This window comes from Sycon ciliatum, chromosome 12 (assembly GCF_964019385.1).
Source record: "Sycon ciliatum chromosome 12, ocSycCili1.1, whole genome shotgun sequence".
Taxonomy (NCBI): Eukaryota; Metazoa; Porifera; class Calcarea; order Leucosolenida; family Sycettidae; genus Sycon; species Sycon ciliatum.
The window spans coordinates 11,059,822-11,087,001 of record NC_088654.1 but is presented as its reverse complement, the minus strand read 5'-3'; the positions used below and the strand labels follow the sequence as shown (position 1 = coordinate 11,087,001).

Here is a 27,180-nt window from a genome sequence, read left to right as displayed (position 1 = left end):
TAGACTGTACTCAAGTGTGTTGCTTTATACATGTACCTGATCATACAAGATGTACACTTAGCTACAACACTTTGCCGAGTGGGGAAAAGGAATTGAAAAGAGAGTACAACGAAGTCAAAATCAAGGATTAACGGAGTGAGCGAAGTTGACTAAGCCAGTTCAAATTCTAGAGTTGGGCGGGGAGGAGCGCAAGCTAACCGGTTACACAACGCAATCATATAATTTTATCATAATTATAAAAGCACTGTCCATGGTCCATGTTGTCAAAGCGTATGTACAGCCGAGGAAGCAAAGTGTTAAGCCGGCTAGCGCGACCCGCGCCCCATGCATTATAAGACATAAGTAACAGGATAGTACGCTTTAGTTCAATGCTTCCAAATATGTACATGTGGCACTTAGTAAACTCCGCAAAAGGCAGGTTCGGGCGATGTCGCCCGAAGTCTTCCATTCTGGCCGTCGTCCCCTTCACACTTACTAGCATAGAGTAGTGCCGGTGGCTGCCGATATATTATTATTTTGCAAATTGCTCGTGGGTGGAAACATGCGCAGCGTATTGCTACCGTGTGGTGTGCGTGTGTCAGTACAAGTCTTCTTGTTTAGATCATCGTCGGTTTTCCTTTGCTGGGGCTCACCTCGCTCTCATCGATCTTGAACATGCCGGTGTAGCGGCGCCGGTAGCGCATGACCAGATAGACTATGATGCACAGGAGCAGGGCCAGGATGATAAGCAGGATTATGATCAGAATCGGTAGCCAGGTGGTGGAGCCACCTTCGTCATTGCCGCCTCGTCCCTTGCCACCCTCCCCCGGTGCCGTTACTACCTTGTCCACTGCCGTCGGCTTCACTTCCTCCGTCGTGACCTTCTGCTCGACGACGAGCGTCGTTGGCGCGGTATGCTTGAGCGCCGAGGTAATGGGCTGCGCTGTTGTCGTGGCAACCGTTGTCGTGGCGACTGTTGTTGTTGGCAACACGTCGCACCGATCGCCGGAGAGACTGGTCCGTGAGCAGTTGCACGTCACCGAGCCGTCCCCGGGCTCCTGGCAGAAACCGGCCCCGCACACACGCTGCACCAGGCACCTGGGGCAGCCTTCGGTGATGTCACTGGCTGTGACCGTGCCTCGGCTTTCCGCCTTCGGCAAGTCTATGAACTGGCCGTCAAGCTGCAGCCGCTCGATGCACCCGACAAAACCGACATCTGTCTTGATATCATCAGCGGTCGAGGCCAGTATCGCGTCCGGAGTCTTCAGCCGAAATCCACCGCCGATGTCGAAGAAGGAAAATCTGTCCGGTACCTCGGGGAAGCTGACATTGAAGAAACCCTGCCTCAGATCGCTGTCAATGGTAACTTGTATGATCGGTGCACGGATGGAGACGTTCAGTGAGTGGCTGTGGCCGTTGTCAAGACGATACGGCAGCATGAACAGCGCGTGTTTGGTCGACGCAGGCATTTCGCGATAGAGAAGCAGTCCACCCTGGTGCAGCAGCACCAGCAGATTGTTACCCTGCAGCCGCTGGCCGTTGTACATCGTCAGCAAGATGGCGTCTTGTCGGCCGTGCGCGCGGAAGTCCAGCCGCAGTTCGGTGACGCTCTCGCGGACGGCGACGTTCTTGTGCGCTGCGCTCGTTGCCACGTGAACGGTGTAGTTGTCGAAGCGCGCCTCGTCCATCACGGCGGTGGTGCTGACGTTGGGAGAGAACAGCAGCACTTCCTGGATGATGGACGCGTCATTGAACACCGCCTCTCGGAAGTGGCCGCAGAGAGGCTTGCCGGCCAGGAAGCCGTCTGCCGCCGGCCGCTGGAACTGCGCGATCTCAATCTTGTCCACCTCGACCTGAACAGCGTAAAGAAACAAAGAGGTGCAAAGTATACAGTGTAAAAAAACAATGACGTGCAAAGCATACAGCGGAGATACTTTGCAAACATGATGACGACAAACAAATTTTCACGGTTCGCGTGAGACTCGGCTGGAAGCCGGGCTTTCCGCATCCGTAGGAACGCCACCACCCTTCAAGGATCAAGGCGCAGATGCAGCTCCTAAAGCGGTGGGAGGTGAGTAGATCAGCTCACCACCAAGTGGTCAAAGACCAAAAATCCCATTCACTGCATCCATTTTTTCCTCGTGCCAGGCCACGAGTTCCCATAAACTGTGGTATTGTTGATGACGACAATACCACCTAAGGAAAAAAAAATGGTCGATAGTGTCGTCATCATCACATCCCGGGCGGATATCATGCAAATAAATCATTATACATAATATTTATAGAGCTAGGCTTTCTTTGCTCACACTGTGCTGAGTGCAGCTTCCCTACAATAAAAAGTAGATTATTGGTTTGCTTGAAACTCAAGTTTATGCTACGAGCTCCGGAGCATAATTTCTCTAGCATAATTATGGTACACTGTCACAGCACGGGGCATTGTCTACCAGAGACATTCCTAGCGTTGCCTCCCATTCTCTGCCACACACACACAAACACACACACATGACGCAGGCGCACAATGCTCAGGATGTGTGGTGGGGGTTGTGGGGGGGGGGGGGGGGGGGGGGGGGGAGGGGGGCAACGGATCCTTCATCCCTCAGTTCAAATGAACAGTTCTCATTTCTAGAATCATAGGGAGACTGTGTCTGGACAGTAGCGATTTTAAAGGGGAAGTTCAGGGTAAAATCAAAATTTCACCAGTTGTAGTCTTCGGGGTGCTGAGTCGAAAGGTCTTAGTCCGAGGAAGCTGAGACGCTCCCTTCGTACTTGAATCCCAATCGAACTCGCGCACTTCCACTGAAACTGGGTGACTGCGCCCTACTAGATGGGGATTTGTATGCAAAATGTCACTTAAAGCGCCATTTCGTTCTTATAAAAGCACGGATGACCGCGATTGGCCAATATGTTGTAGTCTTTTGGACGCTGAGTCGACTGGTTTTGGTCCGAAAAGGCTGCGATGTAGCGTTCGGCCCTTATTCCCAATCGAACATGCTTGAACAAGCGGTCACGTGCTCCTGCGTACACCGGTCACCTGGTCACCGTGCCTGCAGGGTACAACTTAGAGCTTGTTTGACCTTTTTTGGGTGCAGTCCTGTCACTCGAGTTGAACCTTGGTGTGAAAGTTGTCGCCTGCTGGCGCTGTGACCAGGTGACTTGGGCACGCAGGAGCACGTGACCGCTTGTTCAAGCATGTTCGATTGGGAATAAAGGAGGAACGCTGCATCGCAGCTTTCTAGGACCAAAACCAGTCGACTCAGCGTCCAAAAGACTACAACATATGGGCCAATCGCGGTCATCCGTGTTTTTAAAGGAACGAAATGGCGCTTTTAGTGACATTTTGCATACAAATCCCCAACTAGTAGGGCGCAGTCACCCAGTTTCGGTGGAAGGGCGCGAATTCGATTGGGATTCAAGTAGGAAGGGAGCGTCTCAGCTTCCTCGGACCACGACCATTCGACTCAGCACCCCGAAGACTACAACTGGTGACATTTTGATTTTTGCCTTAACTTCCCCTTCAAGTATTACATACTCTACCATGCTACGTGCAATTTTTCATTTTTTTCTTTGACCAAAGTGCACAGTCCAGCAGATAACGTAATGAGAAGACAGAACCAAGGGGAAGACATGATACTACAGTGGGGTGCCAGAGCAGTGTGCTGATGAATTGGGCCTGCCTCCCCCGACCGTGGGTCTCGGGTTTAGCGGCAGGACCAAGCATCAAATACCCCCCCCCCCAATTTTTTTTAACTCGGATGGTGAGCCAATTAAATTATAATGAAAAAGGAGAAGGACTAAATTTTTTGCCGCACTCGCTGACTGTATAAGACTGTATAAGATCTGGTTACGTTGGTGGACAGTTAGTCATAACTCGTAACATTTTGTCCTTCTCTTTTTTCACCATAAAAAATTCCTAGCCCAAAGTTGTCCCCAACCGATCGGCCTCTCCATTTCCCTAGGCTCGATTGCACGACTATGAAACTTCAGGAACTGCCAAATGGTGCCCATCCAGTAAACTTTGCAAGGGAGCAACTTACATCAGGAGCATCTAAATGCTGCAGTATGCCACTATAGATTATGTCGCCAGCCAAGTCCTCCAAATAGACGCGCATCTGAACATACAAATAGAACTCATCCCGCTTAAAATAGACCTGGATGATGTGATAGCGGAACTCCAGCAAAGTCGCAATCTCCTCCGATCTCAGTGTTAACACCGGGCCACCGAATCTCGTCTGTAGTATGATACGCGGTCCGTCTTGAAGAAGTTGCAGCAGATATCCTGCACTGGAGCTGTGCAGAGCGGCGATTTGAGTGATGTTTTCCGGTTCGTGAGCACGATAGCTCAGCACGAAAGCAGACTCGTCTGGACTCTCGCTCAGTTTCGGTCGGCGTTGATCCGTCGACAGCGACATGACGGCGTAGTGATTGCAGGGAAATGTGATGGCCGGAGCAGCTGAACAGGTTTGTGGTAGTATTGTGTGCATCAGTAAAGAACACACACACACGTACACGCACACACACACACACACGCACACACACACGCACACGTACACGCACACCCACACGCACACACACACGTAGACGCCCACGCACGCACACACACACACACACACACACACACACACACACACACACAACGAGGATACAATGACAAAAGGCATTCAACTTCTAGATCTTGGAAGTGAGGGGAAATGGTGACCATTAATGAGCCCGGTAGACACATATACACACACACATACACATACACACACACACACACACACACACACACACACACACACACACACACACACACACACACACATGCACGATTATTTTAGTGATACTTCCCACTGAAACGTACAGGGGTGTTTTTGACAATACCCGTGTACTTTTCAGTGGGAAGTATCACTAAATCGTGCATGTGTGTGTGTGTGTGTGTGTGTGTGTGTGTGTGTGTGTGTGTGTGTGTGTATGTGTGTGTGTACGTGTGTGTGTGTGTGTGTGTGAGAGAGAGAGAGAGAGATAGAGAGGGGCTTGGGGAGGTGTGGGGGGGGGGGGGGAGAGGGAGAGAACTCGATGGAATCAATAATCCATTAATTTTCATGGTAGCTAACTCAGACACAACAACTGGCGAATTCCAATGCATCCGAAAACCAGCCTGTGATATCGGACACTCTTGACAATTGCGTCTAATGTACATACTTGTAGTAGGCTTTGAGCAAAACTAGAGGTGGTGGTCAACTGCGGGAATTGCAATCCAGATGCAGTCACACGAATATCACGTAATAACTAGAATGGAAAAGGACAAAATGTTACGAGTTATGACAAACTGTCCACCAGCGCAACCAGATCTTATACAGTCAGTGATCTTGTCCTTTTCCTTTCTTCATCAAACTATATCGGCTCACCATCCGAGTTCAAAATCACTAGAATCCGTATTGAATTCAATTGATCTGAACATGCCACTAAAAATTGGACCAAATTTCGGGGGGGGGGGGGGGGGGGGACTGCAGAAAATTCGCTCCACTTTCAAATCCGTCAAATAACATATTTTCAGACTAGAATCCATAGAGGCTTTGACCAGCCGACACAGTCCATTCCACTAAAAAATATGAATAAATAACTTTTATACAAAAGAGAAAGACCAAGGAACTACAAGTTACGCTATACTGTCCACTAACACCACCAGTTACTAAACAATCAGCTCATGCGATAACATTGCACGACACTGATTGACGATGACGTAAATAAATAACTCACGATCAGCACATGCTGGTCCGATGTGTCCAGTGCCACGGCAATTGCACGACAGAACGGTAACACGTCGCCAGCAGACACCGCCGTGCTTGCAGACCTTCTTCAGGTCGCAGAAGTTTTGCTTGCACGATGAGTAGACGGTTCCACGCTGCAATCCATCAAGTCCTGGGATAGTTTTGCCAAACACACAATACAGTAAAACCGGGTCTTTAAAGCGACCACCCCGCGGTGCAAGGAATAGCGGTCGTTAAAGCCAGGTGGCCTTTAGAACCAGGTCCCACAGTGTCTGTGTAGAAGTGTAGATGCATGGAAAAACGGTCGTAAAACCTGGTCTTTAAAGCGACCACCCCGCGGTGCAAGGAATAGCGGTCGTTAAAGCCAGGTGGCCTCTAGAACCAGGTCCCACAGTGTCGGTGTAGAAGTGTGGATGCATGGAAAAACGGTCGTTAAGAGCAGGTGGTCGCTAAACCCAGAGGTCGCCTACACCGGGCTTTACTGTATAGATACAGTTGGTATGAGTGAATATCTTTTGCCGACGGCACTCCACTGATGAGCTCGGGAGGAGCGAAACAGCTGTCTGGAGGGTCATTGTCAGCATCAATCTATATACCGGAATTGCCCTCGCTGTGGTGATGGTGATGCGAGTGCAGAGTTTGGATCGGCCAAGAGCGCAATGTGGTGGTGTGGTGTATTGGTACTCAATGGTCGCATTTTGTTAATAAGGTGCATTGTAGACGCATGCATCTACGCAAGAACGCACCAACAGCCACATAGGACATATCGCGTCGGTATTGAACGCTTTCGTTCCCTTCCTCTCAAAACCCTACAGGGCAAGGTGGAAATTGACTACAGTAGACTCGTACGCCCAAGAACGCGGTTTCAGAGGGCCAGCCTAGCAAAGTTCTCATTTTTCAGCGCCCCAGGCTACGTTCTTATTTCCCGTTCTTACGCGTCCAACATGACCCGTGACGCTCATGTACATGTACAATGCACTTTGCGCTACATGTACGGGTTGTAGACGTATGATTTACAGCCCGAGTACAAGTGAGTACAAGGGCAATACCGGCTGATACATGACCGAACGGCGCCAGCCGTGAGGTCATGTATCAGCCGGTATTGCCCTTGTACGAGCGCCTACGAGGTGCTGTAAATCATTTATTGCATGCTTGACACCCACGTTCTATATAGAGTGCAGATCCGCATTGCAAGTCCTTTTCTTGCACCTCTTCGACCTGGATCCTGCTGTGGACTTGGAGTTCGTTGAGAAAATTCTGAAATGTGCGTCGTTTCAGGCTTTGAAAGTTTGAGAACTGATTTTTGATTTCTTCACCATTACTTTTCTTGTGGTGCGATGCCGGATACGTCCAAGACTGGAAACAATTATTTACAATGTAGGTTTCATTTTACCTTCAGTTTGTTTTCAAGGTGCCTGCGCTTGCGATCCTCCTGGAGCTCTTCGAACAGTTGGTCGACGAAGGCCGACTCACATCATCAATGCCGGTCCTAACTTCGGAGAGAAGAGACAAGTCCGTGCAGGTAGGCAGTAGCTTTTTGGTGTATTGCCTGTTGAATCCGATTATTCTGTACATGCTCGTCGCCAGTAGAGTCCTCCGTTTTTTTCGAGCCTGTTGCTTCTTTCCGTGATCGGTGTATCTGATGGCGATTTTGTCCATCTACCATCGATCACACCAAAGTGACAACCTGCTCCGGAGAAGTGAAGGACTCAACTGACGAACGGGCATGCGCAGAGTGATCGGATTCAGCGGGCAATACACTGAAAGTTATTGCCCGCCTGAGCGGGCAATACCGAGAAATACAGACCGCTTGCGGAGGTCGCTGATTGGCCGTAGTACGGACAACCCTCACGTGACATGCAATAATTCACTATGCACGTGTAGACATCTAGTATGTAGCGCTGCACTGGGTGATGTTTTCGCGAGGACCCGACAAGAGTTTGTGGTTGCGCACTTGTTTTTCGTGTACTCCGACTCGCACAAGATCATGAAGGAAAAATGTCGAGTTCTTACACATCTTGGAGTTCGTTCTTAAATCCAGGCTTGGGCGTTCTTAGATTTCCAGCCTGGACGCTCTTGGGCGCCACGTTCTTGGACGTGCGAGTCTACTGTAAGCGACTACAACAGTAAAGCTAAGAAGTTCAGAGGCGCACATAATGTTATCAATACCTTTGACTTATTTCTCTTGGTAGTCCACAATCTGCGATCCACGATTGTAAAATGTGGAGAATATAATCGCAAACTGTATTTTCTACTGAGAATCTTCTCTTTATCTGTCTGTCTGTCTGTGTGTACATGTAAGTTTGTCGGTATGCCTGTTTTTCTCTCTGTGTATGCCGGCTTGTCTGTCTGTCTGTCTGTATGCCTGTTTGTCGGGTCTGTCTGTATATTTGTCTGTCTGTCTGTCTGTCTGTCTGTCTGTCTGTCTGTCTGTCTGTCTGTCTGTCTGTCTGTCTGTCTGTCTGCCTGTCTGTCTGTCTGCCTGCCTGCCTGTCTGCCTGTCTGTCTGTCTGTCCATCTCTCTCTCTCTCTCTCTCTCTCTCTCTCTCTCTCTCTCTCTCTCTCTCTCTCTCTCTCTCTCTCTCTCTCTCTCTCTCTCTCTCTCTCTCTCTCTCTCTCTCTCTCTCTCTCTCTCTCTCTCTCTCTCTCTCTCTCTCTCTCTCTCTCTCTCTCTCTCTCTCTCTCTCTCTCTCTCTCTCTCTCTCTCTCTCTCTCTCTCTCTCTCTCTCTCTCTCTCTCTCTCTCTCTCTCTCTCTCTCTCTCTCTCTCTCTCTCTCTCTCTCTCTCTCTCTCTCTCTCTCTCTGTCTTTGCCACCCTAGTGCGAGCATGACGTGAGGAATGCACCAGAGACACCCACCATTACGTTATCATGGCAACACTCTAGCACATGCACTTCTTTTCTTAAAGAAACTATAATAATAAAAATAGTTACCTTTGTACATGTCTGGGACTCGCGGTGCATTGTATGATTTGCACATGAATTGCTGTTGATCATTTAGACAGAGGCGGTTGACTCGGAGATTGCGCAGGCAGCCTGCAAAGCCGACAACATCGGGCACCGCGGTGTGGTTGCGTATGGCCAGGAAAGACCGGTTGCTGTCGCAGGTGCTATAGGCCGAACCAACGAGCAAGCGACGGTCTACATTGAACCTTGTGGAGGGTTGTAGTCGATCACTCATGTGGCCACCCAGTAGGAAGCTAATGCCACGGTAATCCATTTGCAGCGTGACATTGTGCTCTTGAACATCGTTGAGTCCACTGCCCACACAGGTATGTTGCTCGTAATCTCCTACCCGTATATAGAGGCAAAGACGACCACTGCTCAACATCAGATATAAATAATCATGATCACCTGAACTTGCCAAGATCATACCGTCGGCAATATCGGTGACAAACTCAAAGCGGATGTCATTGTTGTCACGGGTTGACCAAAGATCAAACGAGAAATGAGAACCGCTCTCCGCCAGCAAGACTTCAGCATCCGGACAGGTGTAAAGCTTTTCCTCACAGGACCGAGAGAACAACGGCTCATGAAGGACGACAAGATCCCGGGACTTTGCGTCTATGCTATCATAAATCTGCTGGAGCAGGTCGTCGGTACCAATGTAAACGTTTCTCATGCAGCCCTCGAACTTGCCGATGTTTTCACCTAGAATGGACGTTGCAAGAACCACTCTATACCCTGGGTTGAACGGGTCTATTCCGGAAGGTAGTGGCCTTGTGCGGGTGACGCCGCTGACCGACACTGTCAGGTTGTTGTTCCCAGCTGGGTGTTGCGTGACCGCTATGTCGATTTGCGACCATTCTCCGTCTTCCAACGACAATTCCAGATCATCAATCTGAAGTTCACGGATGGCAACGATGATGAAGGAATCGTTGAGGTACAGAGTCAAGAGGATGCGGTCATATTCGTCGTACATCACCAACACACCTCCTCTGCTTCCCTGTAGAGCGTCATAGGTTGGTCGAAGTTGCAACGATGCCGTCCAGTTCAGGCAATCCTGATGTTCTTGTCCAAAGCTCACTGACAGCGGGTTTGTGTCGCCAAATGTCACAACCAACGGATCTATGCATCACGGAGAAATACACATAGACAACAAGTCGACATTAATTATAAAAATAATTATTATTATTCTTTCATATTTTTGTTAGGGATTTCCCAACAGGCAATGTTGCCTTTTTACTGGGAACCCTAAATGTGACTTTGTGAGAGCGCGAAACAAAGCAGGCGACCCGGCCAGGCGACAAGATGGAGGCAGCGCATTCCACCTGTCGGCACCAAGATACGCAATGGAATGGAAAATAATGTGTTCGGCAGCACACGGTATTGAGCACAGTAAACCTGGTGTAAGCGACCTCTGGGTTTAGCGACCACCTGCTCTTAACGACCGTTTTTCCATGCACGGACAGTTCTACAGTCCATTTCAAAACTATAGACGCGTACCTAGGCAAAAACCGTTATGCCAGCATCTATACCACATAAAATCTGTGATCACTTTGTGCATATTTTTTTCCAAATTGGGCGTCTGTTATCCAATCCTTTAGAAACTATATGAGAGTAATTGTGGAGCGATCCTGAGCAATATTCCGAAAACTATTCTCAAAAAGTTCCAGCCAAATTTGAAATATTTCAAAAACCCTACGCGTCTATAGTTTTGAAATGCACTGTACACACACACGGTGGGACCTGGTTCTAAAGACCACCTGGCTTTAACAACCGCTTTTGCTTGTACCGTGGGGCGGTCGCTTAAACCAGGTTTTACTGTACTGTGAGAAATTGCAACCATGGCAACGGCATAGATCCCTTTTGAGCATGCCAGATCGCAAACAAATGACATCAATCTTATCTTCCAGTTACTAAACCATTAGCTCATGCGATAACATTTCCCGACACTGACAGACGGTACTGACATTCTACAACTAACTGCCTATCAGCTCTAGCACATCTTGGATGCGCACTCCAACAGCCTTCCAACTTGGAAGGTTCTAAGTTATAGAAATAACTTTTTTTTCTTGAATCGTGGTTTGACCATATTGTCCAATGGTCTTGCCAGTATCGTCATCGACATTCAAGAACATCCGCCAACGTCCTTCACAGCTGAGACTTTCAGCTCATGCTTATCTTGGTTGCGCTCACCTTCCCCTCCTTATGTTATTTCTATAACTTAGAACCTTCCAAGTTGGAAGGCTGTTGGAGTGCGCATCCAAGATGTGCTAGAGCTGTTAGCCAGTTAGTTGTAGAACGTCAGTACCGTCGGTCAGTGTCGTGCAATGCTATCTCATGAGCTAATGGTTTAGTAAGTGGTTGTGTTAGTGGACAGTATAGCATAATGTGTAGTTCCTTGGTCCTTTTTCTTTTTTTATAAATTAATCCTTTGCTCTCCATCCGAGTCCATGCCTAATCTGATCTTGTATTTGTTCAAAAGACCCTGCCATATCATGATGACCCGGACACCTGTGCATGAATATGACTTGAGTGTACTTTTGAAGGTGGGAGACCAATGAGTGAGTTTGTGCTCGCTCCGATGACCACATGCCTGCATGGATGGAATGGAGTTGAAAAACTATGCAAACATCGACTTTCTCGACTAATCGATCCATGCACGTGCGTGTACAATGTAGACAAATTCTTTGGTTCAGAACATCTCCGGTTGTGGTTCGTAGCGGCGCTTTCCTCGGAACCCCGGAAAAGCGGTGGTGGGCATTCCTTGGTTACAAATGTGCCCACAGGCTGGCATGCTTTATCACAAACATAGGGTAACAGGAACAGTGTAGCAGTGCATGAAGTACAGGGCACCGGCCCCTACTAGCCGTAACCATGGTTACTCACCCTCGCTGCAAGTCGGACCAGTCTTGTCCGTGTGTGAGCAGTCGCACACCAGTCCCGTCACCTCGTCCGTGCAGCGTCCGTTGTTCTGGCACACGTCGCAGGGTCTGCTGCCGCGGGCGTTGTCGCTTCTGTAGCATCCTTTCTCCACCCCCTCGGTCGAATCATCAACAAGAATGTTCACACTACGGTCTTCATCGTCGACGAATACGTTGTTCATACAACCAGCAAATCCGTCTTTTACCAAGTCCCGGATAACCCCACTCGCACGGCTTTCCTGTGTGCCGCCAAGATACAGACGAGAGCCCAACTCAAGATTATTGAAACAGGCACCGTCGACATGTGAGCGCACTTTCTCCGAGTCAACGGTCATGGCGAGGCGACATCCTTCTCGTTCGACTCGCACAGTGTGAACCTCTCCATCGTTGACTATGACCGACGACTGCATGTGAACACCGAGTCCAGATATGGTCAGTGTCGTTCTTCCGCACTCCACTTCGATAAACATGTGCATCCGCGTTCCAGTAGCGCGTGCCATTATGCCTGCGCTCTTGCTTGTACGAAAGCTGCAGATGCACAGAAATGAGATTGAAATGTAGGCAGAAAAAGCATAGAGAGGGGCTTCATTCTTTTTTGGGTGCACAAAATTTGATGATAATAACTGCAGATTCCCTTCAGCTTTCGCATGTACAGTGAGACCTGTCTAAGACGACCGCTCAAGGGACTTTCAAAGTGCGGTCTCTGTAACCAGGTGGTCTCCTTATCCAGGGTTATATGACTGGAAATAGTATCCCTTGGCCCTGGCTGCAGTGGTCTTCTGGGACAGGTGGTCGCCTTATCCGAGTGGTCGCCTTAAAGGGGAAGTTAAGACTAAAATCAAATTTTCACCAGTTGTAGTCTTCAGGGTGCTGAGTGGAATGGTGTTGGTCCGAGGAAGCTGAGACGCTTCATTCCTCCTTTATTCCCAATTGAACTCGCGCACTTCCACCAAAACTGGGCGACTGCGCCCTACTAGATGGGGATTTGTATGCAAAATGTCACTAAAAGCGCCATTTCGTTCTTATAAAAGCACGGATGACCGCGATTGGCCCGTATGTTGCAGTCTTTTGGATGCTGAGTCGACTGATTTTGGTCCGAGAATGCTGCGGTGCAGCGTTCCTCCTTTATTCCCAATCAAACATAGTTGAACAAGCGGTCACGTGTTCCTGCGTGCCCAAGTCACCTGGTCACCGCGCCAGAAAGCGACAACTTTCACACCAAGGTTCAACTCGAGTTCAACTCGAGTTCAACTCGAGTGACAGGAGTGCACCCAAAAAAGGTCAAACAGGCTGCAAGTTGTACCCTGCAGGCGCTAGGCTAGGCATGGTGACTAGGTGACTGGTGTACGCAGGAGCACGTGACCGCTTGTTCAACCATGTTCGATTGGGAATAAAGGAGGAACTGCATCGCAGCATTCTCGGACCAAAACCAGTCGACTCAGCGTCCAAAAGACTACAAAATATGGGCCAATCGCGGTCATCCGTGCTTTAATAAGAACGAAATGGCGCTTTTAGAGACATTTTTCATACAAATCCCCATCTAGTAGGGCACAGTCACCCAGTTTCGGTGGAAGTACGCAACAGCGTACAGCGATCATTTCCGTCCGCCATCGTTGAGGAGTGGAATCGCCTTCCTCCAGAGCTCATCACAGCACCACCTACTCTACCTCGCCTCCAGCAGTTCAAAGAAGGCGTTCATAAGTATCTGCGATCTGGTGACTGGCATTGGGCCTCTACGCACCTGTGATCTGTGTGTGTGTGTGTGTGTGTGTGTAGTACTTGTGTGTGTGTGTGTGTGTGTGTGTGTGTGTGTGTGTGTGTGTGTGTGTGTGTAATACTTGCGTGTGTGTGTGGCTGTGCGCGCGTGTGTGTGTGTGTGTGTGTGTGTGTGTGTGCGCGCGCGCGCGTGTGAGTGTGTGTATGCATTCGGATACCTGCTGCTGGGCGTATGCAGTCAATGTATGGTGTGCCTGAACCTCAACTTTTTTCCTCCATTGAACAACATTCCCTGACCGTGCTGCCACCCTTATCTCCCATTTGCTCTGTAGTGCTCCAGCTCATTTTTTTCTATTTTCGTATTTTTCTGTTTGGCGCGCATGAGCAGTGCTGAAACCGAGATCCCTGGTCGGTTTAGCTGCTCTTGCGCCGCCTCCACTGCTTCGGCTGCCATCACTACGTGCATCTCTGTGCGTTTTTGCCGGCGTTTGCATCAGGATGGTTTGTGGTTATCTTGTAAACATTTTTTTTTAAAGTGCGCGAGTTCGATTGGGGATAAAGGAGGAAGGGAGCGTCTCAGCTTCCTCGGACCAAGATTGACCATTCGACTCAGCACCCCGAAGACTACAACTGGTGAAAGTTTGATTTTAAGCTTAACTTCCCCTTTAACAGGTCTTACTGTACAGTCAATACAGAAGTGCATGTTATCACTTCAGGATCCGTGAAACGCCCCACCTCGGGATAGGTGATACAACGTGTTCTGGTTTTGCCCTTATTAAAAAAAGAAAAAGAACAACGGTTTCATATTCACAGTCAGCATCTGGGTAAATCTCAGTTTCCACTTCTCAACAAAGTGTGCAAAGTGTCCAATCAGAGCTCTCAGTGTCCATCTCGGACCAGATTCCACCTACACCTTCCCCATTATCTAATATTCACTGCTTTTAAGCCCCCTCGTGCTTGTTGGCACCTTCATTCGCTTCCTTGTTATTGAGCACCTCAGCTCGGTTGGTCATTGCGATTTAAAATAAAATCAACAACAAGTGTTTCATTGTGCGGTAATCAGAATTATACTGCATCATCAAAGAGATGCTCTGGAAATAGTGAAATCAAAGTGTCAAGTAAATTCTCACCTGAAGAACAGGTTCAATCCTCGAAACGTTGTTACGTTGAGACTCGACTGACGTGTCACGAACTGCACCTGATGGTTAAACTCCCGCTCTGTCTGATAGCACAGGGGATAATTCTGCCCTCCGTGATCACCATGGTGATTGATGGTCGTGCGCGGCCATTTCCTGTCTGTCCACGAGTGCTGCCATAGGCGAGTGGTCCAGGACGTGTCGTGAGTGTCGCGCGAGAAGGTCAGCTCCTGCAAACAGGTGTGCACCAATTTGTCTTCGCGATCTCCACGTTGACAGCCGACCGTGAGAGCGTGGTGATTGTCATGGAGACGATGGTGACCGTACGTCAACAGCTCCTGCTCCCTGCCGTCAATGGTGATCCTGGTCTCGGTGAGGCCAAGGCGAATAAATACATGGTGCCATGTGTTTATGTTCAGCTGCTCGGTCATGCGAGCGCCACGCTCTTTGATTTCAACACGAATGGACTTGCTGACAACACTGACCTTGGCGTGTTGGGAGTCCAGAATAACGCCCTGCGATCGCTCGTTGATCCGCAGCCTCAGGCCAATGTAACGTGACACTTGCTGTGTGCCCGGGAGACGTATGGTCGAACAGCGATCCCCAGTGAAAGAAATCACTTTGTGCTCTGTGAGAAGTCGCAGCAGAGGAAGACAAATGGGACAGAGTACAGGGTCAATGCAATTATAGTAAAAGCTGGTGTAAGCGACCTCTAAGTTTAGCGACCACCTGCTCTTAACGACCGTTTTCCATGCACCGACGGTTCTACACAGACACTGTGGGACCTGGTTCTAAAGACCACCTGGCTTTAACGACCGCTTTTGCTTGCACAGTGGGGTGGTCGCTTAAACCAGGTTTTACTGTACGGCGAGTATGTTTGGCTCTGCCAACCATGGATGGTTGTAGTGAGGGGAAATGTTTCCGAACACGGTGGGTCCTCCGCCTTGTAACATGCCGTCAACCAACACTATATTACTGCTGGTACTTCCATCCTTCAGCCTACTTCAGAAGTGAACGGAACTCTAGAGTGCTGCCCTGACCTACATGTATCACCATTCAGCTGTTTACTTTGTTGTTCTAAATTTCGCTGCTTTTTGTAGCGACATTCGATACGCCAGATATGGTTTTATTTTTGAGTGCTTCTACTCAGATCTGCAGACTTGCTCTAACATTAACCGCTTCGCATTAATGTTTTTAGTCTTTTAAGACTGTTACAAAAAGATTAAAATATTTTTGTAATATGGAAATTGTGGGCACTAGTTATGCGATCAAGTCCACTGACTAAACCAGATTTTGAACAGCCAGATGTGCACAATCTAGCACAAAACTGACAAGGAGTACTGAGACATTCCACGGCATGAAACTCAGCTTGAGCACTGCTGGATAGCGCTACACAACGGCCATCCAACTTGGAAGGTTCACGGATATTAGTCCTTGTCAGTTTTGTGCTAGATTGTGCACGTCCGACTATTCAAAATCTGGTTTGGTTGGTGGACTCGATCGCATAACTTGTGCCCACAATTTCCATGTTACAATTTTTTCCTTGGCTCACCATCTGAGTTCTCTTCCTTTTAAAATTTGCACCAAAAAAAAGAAGAAAAAAACCCCTATTGTACATGTACATGTATAATATCACACCGATATTTTGTTCTCGGAGACCCCCTCGATTTAGGCTTCGGCCTTTGGGGAATCCCTCAAATGATAATAATAATAATAATAAACACAGCTCGCATCTTCCCTGAACCTGTTAGACAGGAGCAGAGTCGACGCATCTGTCAACAGTGTCAAGCCAAGTTAGTCTATCTCCTGCAGCTTGGAGAGCGCTCTCCACGGAGAGATCCGCTGCCTTCAGGTCGTGCCGAATCGTATCTATCCACCGCAATGGCGGACGGCCACGGTTTTTTTTTTATGTCGTTTGTGTTGATTGATAGCTCCAGTGCTTGGAACGAGGCGGATTCCGGACCCTCTCGCACCACATGATAATAATTATTATTAAATTCTGCCCGTTTATCATCTTGTTACAGTCGTGGAACGTTGCTGCATAACTCGTTCTCATGTGTTTCTTCTCTTTTTTACATTAAAATAATGATAATAATTATTTTCATGCACAATCCTGTACACACTCCTGCCATGCAGAATCAATATTGACAATAAGCTAACAAGTACAGTCGACGTGTGAGAGAGACACTACTCGAAGTACAATTATTATTGTACATGTACATGTACCTACCAAGGGGGTATAGTGTAGTAAAATAACTACGTCTGTTCCAAGGTCACGCTGCAAAGTGCAAGGTCAATGCCAGAAGAACACTGGCATCGCATGGTGTGCTATGCATGCTGTGAATGCCTCTAGCTTTGATGCCGAGACACCTGAAGGATGGGCACTTCGTACCCCACCACCACTCATTTATACCGTTCAATGTCCTCTGTATCGTCTTCCATAATTTGTTGGCTTGTGGAATTAGTAAAAAACATTATGCAAAAATGTTGCTGCCTGAACCTCTCCTGCTCGTATGATGCGGGCCCGAATGGATCCACTTCATTAGGTCTGTGAGTGGGGTTGACGCGCTGTACTGCAGGAATTACAGTCACTGACACTAAACTGTGACACAAATAGCAGAGAGGTCTGTTTTGATGGACATAATAATTATACATGTAGATGAGCATACACTCCTAGATCAGGCTGAAGAAATTCGACCTCATGAGCAGCAGTGTGGCCTTCCGGTGCAGAGCACAGCGCTATGGCTGCGTGTCTCCTGGTGCTTACATACACAGGAGGTTGGATTTCTCTGGCCAGCACCGTAGCGTTAATACTATACCCACTCTCCTTGCTTTTCTACAGTACTGGCAACTGAAATCCGACCCCTGACCTGAGCGATGCGCTCACATCGCAACGACCCAACACGGGATGGTAAAACTACGAAACAGAGACCGCTAGAATGTGAAGGCACCACTCAAGGATCGGATTCCAGTCGCCAGCACTGTGTAATTACACTGTGGGTATGTAACACACTATTTGCCTGTACCTTTGTGGGTTCATACATGACTTGATAATAGCCGGCTGATATGGCATGCTAACATTATTTTTTCATATTTACAATGGCTATTAATTTTAGTATTTACCTCGGATGGTACTTCACATTTTGTGGATTGAACAAAAAACATTTTTCTCATATTCACAATGGCTAATTATCTGGGATGGTTCGCATGGTTCTGCACATTTCGGGGATTGAACAATAAAGATTACTTCTTTACTTGCCTTCACAAACCAGCTCGCCTTATTAGGGGGTGAGGGCTCTTGAGTAAAGGCAGCGGATGCTCACGACCCCCATTCTGTTTTGCCAGGAGCTGCATCAATGCCATAGTCTTCTTGGGGAATGACTTCAATTTGATCAGAAGGCTCCCATCGAATTATTTCTCGGGGAAGATGTCATCTGTACACAAGTGACAATGCACTCGACTGGGCCATTGCTTGTTTTTGTTTACTGATACATTCATTGTGTCGTTGGTGACCAAGTACTGTACGAGGCTCGTGTACAGGCAAGTATGCGGCAGGCCTGCGTGCCAATCGTGCCTTTCAGGCCTTTGTCCGCTGTCATGAGAACAATATTGGCTAAAGGGCTACTGAAGCCACAGCCCCCCCCCCCCCCCCTTTCCCTTGACCAAGCCAATGCAATTACGTTTCAAGGGCATTTGTGCTGTCGCAATCCAGGCTATCAAATCCACTTGAGACCTTTTCAACAGTAGCAATTTCATTAAAAATCAGAGCGGAGATTTGCTACAAGCACACATTTTGTGGGAACTTTGAAGACACACCCTGAACCTTTCCCTGCATAGTTAGTAGAATCTATAAGAGTGCATTGTCGTGGCTCCGACCAGCTCCCCGTCTTCACTCAGACTGAGCTTAGCTGACAAAAACTCTCTGACCATCGGCTGGCGACGCTATTTTTATTTGCATGCTGTGCATATAAATCAGTTTGAACAGGTGCCCTTCGTTCCCATCCATCACCTGATCACTGCCAAACCTCTCAAGTACCTGGTGCTTCAGCTGCCATGATCGCACATGGCTGAGTGAAAGGTCGACAACAGAAATCTTGCCACTGTCACCGGCGGTATTCGTGCTCCACAATGAGGACATCCAGTTGTGTGTAGTGCATGTAATGGAGTGAGAAGTGCATGTGATTGATCTCTGTCACGACTCAAAATTTCGCATAAACCATTAGCTTTTATTATCCCGCATTCTATTCATGGTCATTTTGCTACCCGCATGGTTGGTACCTGGGAAATAATTGAACAGAACGAGAGTTAGTTTGAATGAGCAATTCCGCTTCTTGGCAGTTATCACGAACACCAGTCAGCTAGCGCAGATAGGACACAACGTCCTGTTGTCGCAGCTTTCCTCACTAGAAACGCCTTCAGAACCAGCCAAGTATTCCAGAGTGGCAGCATCGATGGATTTTTACTCCGCATTCTTTCGCTAGCCCTGCCCTCAACCTTGCCTTAGTTAATGTCTGTTCACAATCTTGCTCCTTGGTTTCTCCTCGGCTTGTCTTTCACCCAAACTGCCACCCAGCACATGGCGGGCAGTCGGGGAAGACGACGACTGCAAGCCTTCCTTCTGTGACAGTTCCCAGCGCTGATTGACAGGACGTGTCAACAACGCAACACAGCCGTCTTGTCCGGAGCAAAAGCGCAGTCACAAACTCCTCGTGCACGAAGAACGCTCGCACGGACTTGGTCAACTCTGCTGCAACAGCGTTTGGATCTGAGAGCATTTTTTTAATCTCTGAAGGCCAAGCCGTTGCTGCCAGGTTGAAGTTGGTATCCATATTTTCCCCTCAGTCTGTTCTGCCACACCTGCTGTCACCGTCACTATCCAGTGATGGCCATCAAGGGTGAGACACCAGCTAAACAATGACATCCACTACTAATACGAAAACATTGGAGCTGACATCAGCGGACTCTGAGTTGTCGTCGACCGACTTGCACGTGCTCATGGTATCCGCCACCTGCGAGGAGATGTGTCAACATTGCCAACGTCTTCGCTCTTGATTTTCATTCATATAGATTGCACTTGCAGAACATCCCTGCCCCTGGCCAATACCATAGCTAATATTCCTTGCTGGGAGGCTTGGTGATGGTGAGAGTCAATTCACACTTTACCCATTTGAACTCCGTCCAAGTACTGAATGTTTTGTGCATATTTGCCAGACAGAGTACAGTCATGAACATTTTGCATGCGGCTCATCAGGACCTTCTGTAGCATGCCTACCAGCAGGAGGTATCAGAGACCATCTGACGTCTTGCTTTTTTCAATGACTTCTTTGCCATAGTGAAAGAAAAGAAGCAGGACCAGGGAACTACAAGTTACGCTATAATGTCCACTCACACCACCAGTTACTAAACAATCAGCTCATGCGATAACATTTGTAACTTGTAGTTCCCTGGTCCTTTTTCTTTTTTATAAATTAATCCTTGGCTCTCCATCCGAGTCCATAGGAAAAGGAGTACCTTTCCTTCAATATCATGTTTGACCCAATAATTATGGGAGAACAAGAAGTAGGACCGGTCAGTTCAAATTACATGTACCTGTAATGGTAGGTATCAGATAGGCTAGGTGTGTCAGTGGGGCAGATCAAGCTCAGCCGACAGACCATCCCGGTGTCAATGCCACAGTGTAGAACAAAGAAAGACACTCTTATAGTTCTTCTACAACTGCCCTCCCCAATTAAAATGTGGCTTTGGTTGTTTGGCATTGGTGGCGTTTCGCATAAAAGTGTCCAAATCTAAGTTCTAACGTACTCGTTGAAGACGTTTGTGGCGCTGTTCGATAATTCCCTTGCCACATGTATTGTGAAAATCCCAAAGGTACCTGTATACACAATGGTTATGTCCCCCCCCCCCCCACACCTCACACTGTAGCCTGAATGTTTAGTCCGTTGCACTTCATCTCAAAGTGTTCATCTTCATCTGCAACTTGGAGTCATGTTGCTGGTGTTTGAGGTTGGTAGAGGTGGAATTGCTTTGTTGCACTTCATGTTTGGCATTTACATGTAAGCGATCTGGGCAGAAGGGATGAATTCAGAATTGAATGGCAACTTCTTGTGAGGAGCACTAGTAGTCCTAACGATCATCGAAACTCTCGTCTTTTCACAGGATGTGAACCTGGTGGAAGTTGTGTCGTTTGTCTCATGCCCATTCGCTATGCTGTACATACTGGCCAGGTTCTCATCTTCATGTCAATAATTATAATGTTGAGAAGTACAAGGATACTTTGTATGCAGCGGTGGGGGGGGGGGGGGCGGGGGGGGGGGGGGAGGGGAGGGGAGGAGCATTGAAATGACATGATCACAATCATGGCTAACTAATTGGTCTGTAAAAGTACCCAGTGTAACCGTGTTACATTCAGCACTAATTGAATCTCTGCCCAGGGTCACACACGCTCCTTGACTTTCACACATGGTATTCCTCAAACCCGACCAGTAGGAGTACAGGTGTTCGCCCTCCCTTCCGGCATCTTGTGTTGGCACACACACACTGTATAAGCAATACTCAATTAAATCGCTGCTAAGGGACAAACACAATACAAGCTCCTTGTCTTTCACACGTGGTATTCCTCAATTCCCACCAGCACAAGTACTGGTACGTGTTTTTACCCCCCCCCCCTCCCTCCCCCCATATCCTGTGTCGCCACGCAAACTCAAATGCACCTGCAGGCACCACTCTTCCTGTCGACGTGTTGTATATGCACAAAGGTGTTTTATGTGGACACGCCAACTGCTAGTCCAGCAGGACTTATGTGAAAAAAACCCTGATGACCAGCGGCCACACGAAATGGCCACATTGGATATGCATGCACATGTACATGTATTATGTGCAAGAATTCTAAACTGCCTATTAATGCAGTAATAGTACTGGTTGAGGTTACCCTTTTTAAACTGCATACCAATGTGTTAGACTGATCCTCCTGCACAATTCGAGCTACACACCATTGGGCTTTATCGGGGGACTGGCTCCGCGAAATCACGGTGTTAATTGACAAGTCGCAGTCAATGGAGCTTGCTCAACTCCTCACATTCTCACTCAAACACAGCAATACCACGCAGAATGTCTGGCATCGACGTTCCTCCCCCACGGTGTGAATTTAATACAATTTATGTTACGTACACGCATGTGGTCAGCCTTATACCCTGTAAAACATCACCAGGGGCTGTGGTGTCTACATTATTGCCTACCCTTTAGAGAAGGCTATGCGGTTAACGTGAACAAGTCAAACTGGACAATTATATTATAATAAATAACTTGATCATCTCTGGTTTTGCTGCATGAATTTCGCTACTCACTTGTACAGCCTGGTTGAATGAGGCTTAGTGCATCAGCACCCACATGTGAGATGGTGCCTCACCCCCCCCCCCCCCCTCCCCCCTCCCCCCTCCTTTTCAGCCAATCCTGAAAAGGTTGCATTGAACGTTGATGATAGTGGGAGCAACCCCGAATGGCACTGCATGCTGTGCACACATCACCATCACCGGTCTACACCGGACTGCTGTCTGGCATTAAATTGAAGACAACGGCGGAGCACAAGTTGTGCGTTCGATTCCATCAACTAAGCCAGATTTTGATTTTGAACAGTCAGACGTGCTCTTGTTTGGTTGATGGACTCTAACGAATAACTTGTGCCGCAATGTTTTCTTCAACTTGTATAATCATTTCCTTGGCTCACGATCTGAGTTCTCACTGGTTAACAAACCTAGTGATCACATCAGGGCAGTGTACACACTATCCAGGGACCCAACGCCACTACTTTATATCCGAAGCAAAGAGTAAAGTAAAGAGTAAGGCGCCGGTCACACATGCAGGCAGCGACACCGCTTTTGCGGCTGCCTCCAACACGCTGGCAGTGGGCGCTTTTGCGGCTCTTTTCTGCCGGCGGTCACACATGCAAAGGCTTTGGTACGCACGCAGCTTCACGGGTCTCCACAGGTGTCGTAAAACCTTTCTCTGAAAAAGACTGTAGCCTCAAAATTCTTCAGGAAGTTACCTGCTTTGTTGCATTTTGACTGAGTTGGCTGTTTCATTTTTAATTCCTATCACTATTGTCTTTCCTTTCCTGCGCTGGTATGGATCGCAGAAACGCCCAGAATCGCCGACTACGTCGTGACCAGCGACTGCGGAGAGCTATGGAGATTGCCTCAATATTCATGTTGTTCAATTTCTCTTCGTTTGAATCTTGCGGAAGCTCCTTGAGCATCGGTGGACGCCTGAGTCGAGTCCCATGTCGGATGGGACTCGACTCAGGTGTCATGGTGTCTTGTCTTGACCTCGAAATAGAGGGAGAGGAGCAGTTGCTCTTGGTCAGCAGTCCACTTCATGACGAGAGATGAAAAACTAATTTTTCCAAGATCCAAGAGATCCAACAACGACAACGCCGCAAAAGTTGCACTACCGCTTTTGTGTTTCGCCACCAATTTTTTGGTTATGGCGCTTTTGAGATTGCCGCCGTGGCGCCAGGCGCAGTATCCATGGTGATCCGGGGATATCCCAACTTTTGTGGTGCAGCTTTGGTGGTGTCGCAAAAGCGCCATGCATGTGTGACCGGCGCCTAAAGACCGAAACGTTAAAACGATACTGTACTTCTAATGGATTTGTGTGAAATGCAGTGCTCTCTTGAGTGTAGGCAGGTTGCCTGCAAACAATTTCCAGTGTAATGAAGCTGCGTGAAGCGTCCTTCAAAATTTTGAAAGAGTAAAATATGCCATATATACATGTACATTGTATAGCTGTAGCTTCACTGAACAATTTGCATGGTGAGTATTTATCATCATTGACAAGCTGCAGGAACAGCCTCCTCTTTTTCATCTTCTTTCCTTTCCATGCGAGTTTTTTTCCTCCTTTTGCCCATCCTCTCCTCTCTGTGTCTCGGTCTGTCTGTCTGTCTGTCTGTCTGTCTGTCTGTCTGTCTGTCTGTCTGTCTGTCTGTCTGTCTGTCTGTCTGTCTGTCTGTCTGTCTGTCTCTCTGTCTCTCTTTCTTCTCTTGTGTGTCTCCTTCTCACAGTCTCCCTGTTTCTGGCGTACTCAGACCTCCTTCGCTTTCTCCGTCACTGTCAGGCTCCATGCCGTCCGCTCCGCTTGAGAATTACAAACCAAACCTGTTCTTTCCCGTCCATAATTTTCTTTGTCTTGCACCATTACTGCCTTACAGCCAAGTCCCATGGAGTATTAAAATACCTGTAGTTTACTACTCTATTGTAAGCGTGTGTCGCCATACACTGACGTCATTCACAATACCATCACCATATCCGTATTCTAGCCGAAAAGAAAAAATTCAAAATGTGAAATAATCTTGTACATGAATAGTTTGCAGGCAACCTGCCTACACTCAAGACAGCACTGTATTTCACACAAATCCATTAGAAGTATCGTGTCAACGTTTCGGTCTTCACGACCATCATCAGGACCTGATGATGGTCTTGAACGTTGAAACGATACTTCTAATGGATTTGTGTGAAATGCAGTGCTCTCTTGAGTGTAGGCAGGTTGCCTTGAAACTATTCAAGTGCAAAGAAGCTGCGTGAAGCGTCCCTCAAGATTTTGAATATTGTACATGCACGGCAAATTGTTCATTCTTACCTGATAAACACCGTTCTCCGTAAAATCCAGTTCCTCGACAGTCGCATCCTGCCTTCCCGCTTCCCATGACGCTGCACATGCCTCCGTTGTTGCTGCATGTCGACGGCTGGCACTGCGGACACTTGCCTGCTCCGCCGTGAACGACATTCTCCGATCCGTCACGACGAGCATTCAGCAGGCAGCCGATGAGAGGGTCTAACTCGGACACGCGCGACTTGGCGGCTGTTACTAGCGGTGGCGGAGGCAGCGCCCCTAGGAAGATTGAGCCAGTCGGTGCCATCAGAAGATCGTCGTCCGTGCTTGGCGTGTCCATGTGTAGCACCACGGTGGAGTTCCACAAAACTTCCAGTGACGTATGATTCGTGGTGTTGGTTCTGTGCGTGAGACGACGTAGCGACACCGTGACCTCGTTCAGTGTCGTCTCATCGACCTTCAGAGTTCCGACACCCGTTTCCTGACCGTGTATGCGGTGCAGCTCGACTCTGAACTCCAGTTGGCTACCTCTGACACGGGTTAGCGCAAGCAGGAGATAATCACCATGATCCTGTGTGCCGTTGCGACCTTCACTATAAGCAATCAATGTACTGTATGCTACGTTAATATCACTGAGACGAAGACTCCATTGGTCTTCAAACCTCAGTGGGATGAGTCGGAGGCCATTACCCACTAGCTGACGTTGACCGGAGACGATATTTCCCACAGTTGCCGCATAGACAAGGATTACTAGCAGAAACCACGCGGACTCGCATGATCCGCAAATGCGTCTGTCCATACTGCAGGCTAGCATGGGGGACATGCGGAGGAGGCCGCCTGTCCGTCGGGATGCGCAGAACCGCAGATATGCCCTGGCGACAAGCAGAGCAGACGGTTATATTCCGCTGGCGTGCACCCTGAGCCAGCACTAACTGCGCACAGCTCGGTAATGAAGCAACTTTTTTTCTTTATTTCCTTCTGACACTTTCAGTAGAAAGACAGTCACTTAGAACGTGGCCATCAAGATCCAATTCCAAGCAGTGAAGCTGCGGCAGTTCACTACTATTCAGGGTGGGTTCGCCAGTCACGGAAATCCTGGCTACCCAGAGGTACAATGTAGTTATGCTACGGTGATGTTCCAGACTTCAGCGTGTCATTCGCTAGGCACCAACTTACTTTGTAGAGTATAGTTGTTGCGATGCAGTGGGCACATCGACGGTCAAATCCGTGGGCGCACCAGAAGCAGGATCAGGGGACGTGCGATGCCCCCAGCTTGTTCCGCGGCTCAATGGCAATTTAACTGCTATGCACGCACCAGTACTGTAGCATTATGCCATTAATGGATGGTCAGCCCCCATCCGTTACACGCGTGTACAGATTGCGCTGGCCCGGAATGCATAGCTATTGCCAGTATTGGGAAATTTACATGAACTACTTACGGGGTACGTAGCCAGCCACCCACTCAGTCAAAGGCCTGTGCGTCCGAAATGGGGACTTGGAGCTAGAATCCAAGGGCTAGGAGGATCAATATCTCAAGAGGGGTATGCTCGCAGGCTTCGCTGCACTATTTCAAGTGTCCTCACTGAAGACAGATGTCATCTACTCTTGATCTGAAGTAACTATTACTTCTAGATATACATGTACATGATTGTACTAGTACTAGTAGTAGTGTGTAGCAAGGGCACAAGCCTAGCTGCGTCCCAGATAACAAACACTTGATGGTCACAGCGGACGGTAAGTCATACGCATGATAACCACTGTGCTTATGAGAGCACACACATTCACCTGTCGTTGACCGTGTCAGGATCAGGAATATGCACTGGTACTAGCGTAGATAGAAATAAATTGCTCGTATAATTATTACTGTTGCCTGCAGCATGATTCTTGATATCTGTGGAGTCAGCACACCTTGTGTGGTGCGCGTCTCTGCCAGATAATCGGGAATCTCGGTCACCTTCACTAGGGTCGCGCCGCGTTAAGCTAGCTTGTTGCTATTTCGCGATGTGCCCGCGTAAAGCTGTGCTGGAAGCAGCGAAGGGGGCATGTCCCGGGACGCAATTTGTGGACAAGCTGCGCTAGAGGCTGCCACAATACGAACAAAAACACCTCAAAACTGTCATATTGAGTACGTCAGACAAATTGCTAGGCCTCCCTGTTCGACTTCTGCTCAGGGTAGAGTATTGCAATGTCATGTACATATCTGGAGCCCTGAACCGCGCTCATACTCATACCAAGAGTACCGGTTATGTACTCTTGCTCATACTCATACTCATAGAACGTCTGTGTTGACCGTCAGCCCAGCTCATTGGAATCTGCTGGCTTTGATTGTGACACCTACCGAGCTGAACCACACTACTGTACTCTACGATGCTAGAACGCCTGGGTTAGCTGGTAGCATCAATCCCTAGAAGAATAACAGTGTCTGCATAGTACTAGTAATCACTGCTACTCAGGCACGCTATATTCTAATGAACAACAAAGCAATATCCACAGGTACAGATTGCCCGTTTTGGAGCAATCCGTTGCCTGATGATCGACGTAATAGTACTAATACGTGAAACTCAGAGCTGCGACACAGCTTCCAATCTCTCTTGCATCCACAGGTACGTGTACATTGTATTTTCCGTCAGTTGATCTCCCAGTGGGTGAAACGACGAAGTTTCAGCGCGAACAGGCTCACAATTTTGTTGTTAAAGTGGCATTTCTGGTGCCAGCACCATCAGGGTTTGGTCACCTAACGTTTGTGTAGAATAAGACAAAAGTACGGACAATCGGACGAATTTATAAAAAATAAAAAGGACCAAGGAACTACAAGTTCACTAACACCACCAGTTACTAAACAATCAGCTGATGCGATAACATTGCACGACACTGACCTTGTCGTGCAATGTTATCGCATCAGCTGATTGTTTAGTAAACTGGTCACTGGCGGTGTTAGTGGACATTATAGTGTAACTTGTAGTTCCTTGGTCCTTTTTACTTTTTGTCCAAAAATAATCCTTGGGGCTCTCCATCCGAGTTCAATCTGACGAATGTTACTGCGACATGATTGAACATGTACTCTTAACAAGTAACTGTAGGTGTAACTAACAGTTACTGAACTGTCTAGCACTAGTAGTAGCAGCCGATG

At 48.1% G+C, this 27,180-nt stretch overlaps 1 protein-coding gene across 1 annotated transcript; it reads right to left on the bottom strand.

The window, feature by feature from the left end:
- On the bottom strand, positions 1-25,612 carry LOC135828624 (neurexin-3-like). Its single transcript, XM_065341044.1, has 7 exons — positions 24,078-25,612; positions 14,442-15,075; positions 11,561-12,123; positions 8,663-9,796; positions 5,719-5,880; positions 4,014-4,429; positions 1-1,832 (listed from the first exon to the last, which is right to left on the bottom strand). The coding sequence occupies exons 1-7, from the start codon at positions 24,871-24,873 to the stop codon at positions 597-599; spliced, it is 4,941 nt and encodes a 1,646-aa protein (XP_065197116.1). The 5' UTR covers positions 24,874-25,612; the 3' UTR covers positions 1-596.
- Between the last annotated feature and the right edge of the window lie 1,568 nt (positions 25,613-27,180).

Bases quoted from the DNA above. Each gene is read 5' to 3' on its own strand.
- LOC135828624 (XM_065341044.1), bottom strand. From the start codon at position 24,873: ATGTCCCCCATGCTAGCCTGCAGTATGGACAGACGCATTTGCGGATCA. The intron at 12,124-14,441 runs GTGAGAATTTAC...GTGCATCTGCAG, and splicing joins GGATTGAACCTGTTCTTCAG to CTTTCGTACAAGCAAGAGCG. The intron at 5,881-8,662 runs GTAACTATTTTT...AAACTATCCCAG, and splicing joins AGTCCCAGACATGTACAAAG to GACTTGATGGATTGCAGCGT.